The sequence below is a fragment of the Chinchilla lanigera genome, unplaced genomic scaffold, assembly GCF_000276665.1.
Source record: "Chinchilla lanigera isolate Chin_1 unplaced genomic scaffold, ChiLan1.0 scaffold00012, whole genome shotgun sequence".
NCBI classification, from domain to species: Eukaryota; Metazoa; Chordata; class Mammalia; order Rodentia; family Chinchillidae; genus Chinchilla; species Chinchilla lanigera.
In genome coordinates, this window is record NW_004955413.1 from 23,891,976 (window position 1) to 23,897,110 (window position 5,135).

The following is a 5,135-nucleotide window of genomic DNA, read 5'->3' on the forward strand; positions in this document are numbered from 1 at the left end:
ACCGCCATGACTGAATTTGAATGAAACTTTGAAAGATTACATTTAGCCAGGCATGGTGGTGCACCCCTATCATCCTAGCACTCAGAACGCTGAGGCAGGAAGATCACTGCAAGTTCAAGGCCAGCCTGAACTATAAAGTGAGTTCAAGGCCAGCCTGAACTGCGCGTAGTGAAACCAGACAAAAATAAATAAAATAAGTTAAAATATTGCATTTAAACACTATGAAAAAGTTTTAGTGGCAGTCACATGATATGACATTATGCAGCTGTGAGTTCTACACTTAAACAGTATTAAAATGGCAAATTTACTGTACACATATTTTAACAAAGTTTTTTTTTAATTGTTATTTTTTAAAAGGGAAGAAGCCTGGGTTGGGAATGTAGCTCAGTGATAGTGTGCTTGCCTGGCAGATGAGGCTCTGAGTTTAATTCCCAATAATGCAAAAACTAAAAGAAAAAAATTTTTTATGAATATATACAAATATTTTATTTTTGTCTTTAAATGTAACACAGGTACATGTGTACGTGAACTCGAGTCCAGTAGAAGAAAGATTACAAAAGATACATAAGAAATACTCACACAGCATGATGGGTATAACCTTTCTTAAAGAATAACCACATCCCGTACAGATGAGAGGGCTGAGGAAAAGGGCTATCAAGCTCAAAAATCGACAACAGTCCTGAGGTGTAATAACTGAAAACAGAGTCTTGGGAGCCTTTCTCCGTCCAATGCTCACTGAAATCGGATCCTTTTCTCGGGTGGGTCTTTAGTGTTCACTGCCTGTGGGGCATTCTTTGTGGGCTCTTTCTCCTCAGATTTTACAGCTTCTGGTATGGGTTCTGCCTCTTTCTTTGTCTGATCCACTGGGACTGGCTTTTCTCCGGACTTTTGCTGCACAAACTTAGGTGGAAATTTCTGCCTAAGGTCTACAAGTAAAGCATCCACATGCTGTCTCTGAAAAATAGAGCTTGGTTCTTCTTTTCTTTTAGCTTTCGGTTTGACTTTATCTTGTTCTTCGTGATCTTTGAAGTGCCACCAATATCCTTTGGAGGGATGATATCGACAGCAAGACATCGCTTCATCAAAAGCTGACTGAATGCCATGCACTGCAGTGAGCACTCTGGAGTTTATAACTGATCCCAAGTCCGGTGCCTGATAAATCACCCCAGCAATGATATAGTAATCAGCAAGAGGGATAACTTGAGCAGGAGACTGCCGCTGTTGCTTTCGAATGATGAAAAGAATTGGCTCTTGAGCATGTAAAAGGATGTACTCCACTCCAACCATCTGATTCAAGTGTTCCAACGTTAGCCTCTGCATTTTGACCACTTCATTATTACATGTTCTGTCATAGAAAGGATTACTTCTTTCTGAAAAGTAATCCAGGACACTTCCACTGTTCAAAATGGGGATCCAGGAACTGTCGACCCAAGAGATTCCCAGCAGCTTATCTCCATCCAAGGATCTCATTGGGACTTCCAAAATGATACAGGAAAATAAAACCTCCCAACCTGAATGATATCCAGGACAAGTTCGTGTTCTCTAAAATCAAAAAATGAATTTTAGGAACAACGGAGGTTAAGAGCAGAGTATATTTATTGAAGGAAAGAAAAGAAAGCTTCTGTCCAAGGGAGGGACAGAAGGGGGGCCCGAGTGAGTTACCCCTAAAAGAAATTTCAAATTCTCAAAAAAATTTTAAACCGGACATAGTGACACCCACCTGTAATCTCAGCACTCAGGAGGCTGAGGCAGGAGAATTGCCACAGGTCTGAGGCCAGCATGGGCTACATAGTGAGTTTAAGACCAGTCTTAAATATATAGGGAAACTTTGTCTCAAAAAAAAAAAAAAAGACCCAGATTTTTTTCTTGTTTTGTTTTTTGCTTTTTGTTTTTGTTTTTGTTTTGAGACAAGGTCTCACTGTGTAGTGGAAGCTAACTTTGAAGTCACTATGTAGCCTAGGTTGGCTTTAAACTCATGGTGATCCCCCTGCCTCAGCTTCCCAAGTGCTGGGATTACAGTTGTGTGCCACCATGCCAGGCTAAAAAAATTTTTCTTAATAAAAGAAAGTCTAACTGTCCTCCCCTTAAGTAGAGACCAGGTTTGGTTCCTGGCTTTTATTGGTTTTTGTTTTGTCACAGTGCTGCAGATTAAACTCAGGCCTTGCACATGCTAGACAAGCACATGACCACTGAGCTACACTCCAGCTCTTGTTTCTGGTTTCTGATAAAGTGATGCTTACTGACGTTCCATGCAAAGCCAGAGGAAGTGGACAGCTTCTCCCTAATCATCTTGGTTGTGTGCCTTGAGCCCACACGTTCAAGTCCAGCTACCCACGCTGACACCCTGGAGAGACAGGAAATGACAACCACGAGCTCAGTTGTTGCAACCCTGAGTACTGGAGTCATCTGCACCGAGGCCTTGGGCAAGCCAGGGACTGCAGGCCATCCCAGCGGCAGCCCGGGGCCACCCCAGATGACACCAAGCAGAGGTGTCAGGCTGTAGTTCCATGAACGGATGTGCTGTTGCCATTTTCAGCCACTAAGTTTTGGGGTGATTTGTTATGCAGCCATTGACAAATGGAACATTAAGTGTATTACATATGTATTAGAGTTTATTTTAGTTTCATTTAAATAAAATAGATTCCAGCTACATATCTGCCGCTTAGCAACCAATCAGTGCGTTGAATGTTTTTCATTCTCCGTCTGCCTCAAGTCCCTAAAGGTGCAAAGCTGCTGTGGAGCAAATGACGGATGAAGCTGGGGTCCTGGGATTAGCAAGACAGGAGAATGTGGTTCCATCTGGAGGGCCCGATACCCAGAAAGCAAGGATGTGTGCAGGAAGGCGAAATGTCGCTGGGCACAGAGCTTGAAGGGGCAGATTTCCAAAGCAGCACATCAAAGACCAGGTCAGGGCTCTGGTCAGATGTCCTTCAAATAAAGTCCAGCATGTGGAAGAGTTAAGTGGGTGATTTATGTGTCACAGGAGATGGCATTTCAAGTTGAGCAGGAAATTATATGACCAGAGCAAGAGAACTCCAGACCAGGATCCCTGAGGGGCTGTAGATTTCTTAATTAAACTTACAAGAATCTAAAACAAAGTCCATCATGTACCTTCTGCACAGGATTCTCCTCTTTCTCCTTGTTTCCTCCCTTCCTTGCTCGGTGGTTTTCTAAGATTCCTGCTTGCTCACCTGTTTGTCATCAGTCTCTTTCATCTGGGGAGCTATGTGCAGTGACAAACCCTCCCAAACCCGAGGCTTCAGCTCAACCCAGATTCCTTCCTGGTCTCAAGACAGTTCAGGTTGTGTATCCTGTGATGGTTCTGGGCCCTGGTGTGGGGAGTGGCTGAAGCTGGAGATCAATCACACGTGCAAGGCTAAAAGCAAGGCCAGCCCAAGAACATGGAGCACCCAAGGCAAGCCATGTGAACAGATGGTTCCAGCTCTGAGAATTCAAGGCACCTGAGGTGAGCCAGACAAACAGGTTGTTAGGCAGAGGAGTTTCAATTAGCATCAACCTCCCAAGTGTATAAATAAATGTGCTTCAGTCTTTGGGGGGTCCTTTGTCTCCTACCAGGAAAGGAGGCTCCACCTGACCTCAGCTTTCTGTATTCCGACTCTTTTCTTCCTTTCTTCATCCTCCACCATCCTTTTCCAGGGAAATTTGAGAGCTGTGCTGGATACAGCACCTGGGTGCTCCCATCTGCTAGTCTCTGGGCTCCACTCCTCCCACCTGAATCCTCCACCCTTAAGCCCAGGTGAGGACAGGGACATCCCACCTCAGGCAGCGAATCTGGTGGGCCAATGGAGGACATCCATAGACAGAAGCCAGTCACATGGCCACCCTCACTACCAGGAAGGTTGGAAACACATACAGGGGGGAATTCAGGAGGAAGACAGGAAGAGCCATGTCTCCCTTACTCCCCAGAATAAGATCATAGGTGCCAGCTCTCATCCACCAGGCACACAGTGCCTGGTACCATGCCTATCACATAAGAGACCATCTGCAAATGTGGAGTCTGTAAGTGAGTGTATGGCATCAGGCTGGGTCTAGGGCCCTGGGCAGAGTGGGCATGTTTGTATGCATGTCATGTGGGAGAGCTGGGAAAGAGACATCATCATCCCTCTTGTAGGACACCAAAGCTCTGACAGCCTGGCAGCATGTACACAGCCACGCAGTTCATCACACCGGTTCTCCAGCTCAGGAAGCCTCTGCCCCTGTTTCTCTCCTCCTGGCTGCCTCTCCCTTGCTCGCTTGCTGACTCAGGACCCGGTTATCTTCAAGGCTGCTCTCCTCTCTAATAAGCAATGAACCATGTTTGACAAACTGTGGGTTCCTTGGAAAGGCAGCTGTAGCTCACGCATACCTACTCGGCCCTTGGCTACCGGTGCGGCTCATGTTTGGGGATAAACTTGTTCACAACAGCTCTGGCTCTGTGCTGTGCTGCTTACACAGTGTGGGAGTCATTTATGAGTTATAAAAGAAATCAAGGGGACATTTATTATACACAGCTGTCCCCACAGCAGGACCAGTGGCCTCCCTGAAAGTCACTCTTGATATGGCCAAGGCAGCGTAACATGGGGGCCCAGCCCACAGGTGTCACCTGGCCCCAGTCAGGGCTGGACTTCTGAAGGACATCCGTGTACACAATGACTCTGCCCCAGATCCAGCTGGTCCCAGGAAGGCTCAGAGATGGAGGTGTGGGCTCTGTCCGTGGTGCTGAACTAGATATTCCCTCACTTTGTCCTCTAACACACCAGCAGCTCAAAACCTCCTGAGAAGCCAAATAAAAACTACAAATTCCCAAACTCCTTTGGAAACCTGAGTTCTGAAAGTCTACTGCTGAGCCCCGGAATCTGTTCTCACTAAGCGCCTGTGATTTTTTACATCCAGCTTGGTAGTAGGGCCTGCATTTCAGCACTCACTTCAGTAACCATCTGCTCCTCCTGCGGCACCTGCTATGTGCCTGGCCTTGTGCTAGATACTGTGGGGCACCGGGCTGCTTTGGGTTGGTCTCTGCTCTGGAGGAGAGTTACAAAGTCATTCAGTAGAGGAGCGAGGGAAAGAGGGAGCATACCCCTTCTCTTCCGCGGACATAGTACCAGGCAACTACCTTTCCTTTCTCCTGAAAGGTG

General features: G+C 46.4%; 1 protein-coding gene across 2 annotated transcripts; it reads right to left on the bottom strand.

Moving 5' to 3' along the window:
• Nucleotides 1–530: 530 nt before the first annotated feature.
• On the bottom strand, nucleotides 531–1,470 carry LOC102003857 (mediator of RNA polymerase II transcription subunit 6-like). 2 transcript variants are annotated; one of them, XM_013511365.1, is made up of 2 exons: nucleotides 1,010–1,470; nucleotides 759–893 (listed from the first exon to the last, which is right to left on the bottom strand). In XM_013511365.1, the coding sequence occupies exons 1-2, from the start codon at nucleotides 1,468–1,470 to the stop codon at nucleotides 812–814; spliced, it is 543 nt and encodes a 180-aa protein (XP_013366819.1). In that variant the 3' UTR covers nucleotides 759–811. The 2 variants fall into 2 exon arrangements, with proteins under 2 accessions (XP_005379259.1, XP_013366819.1); XM_005379202.2 differs by having other exon boundaries at nucleotides 531–1,470.
• Nucleotides 1,471–5,135: the final 3,665 nt, after the last annotated feature.

Bases quoted from the DNA above. Each gene is read 5' to 3' on its own strand.
- LOC102003857 (XM_005379202.2), bottom strand. From the start codon at position 1,470: ATGAGATCCTTGGATGGAGATAAGCTGCTGGGAATCTCTTGGGTCGAC.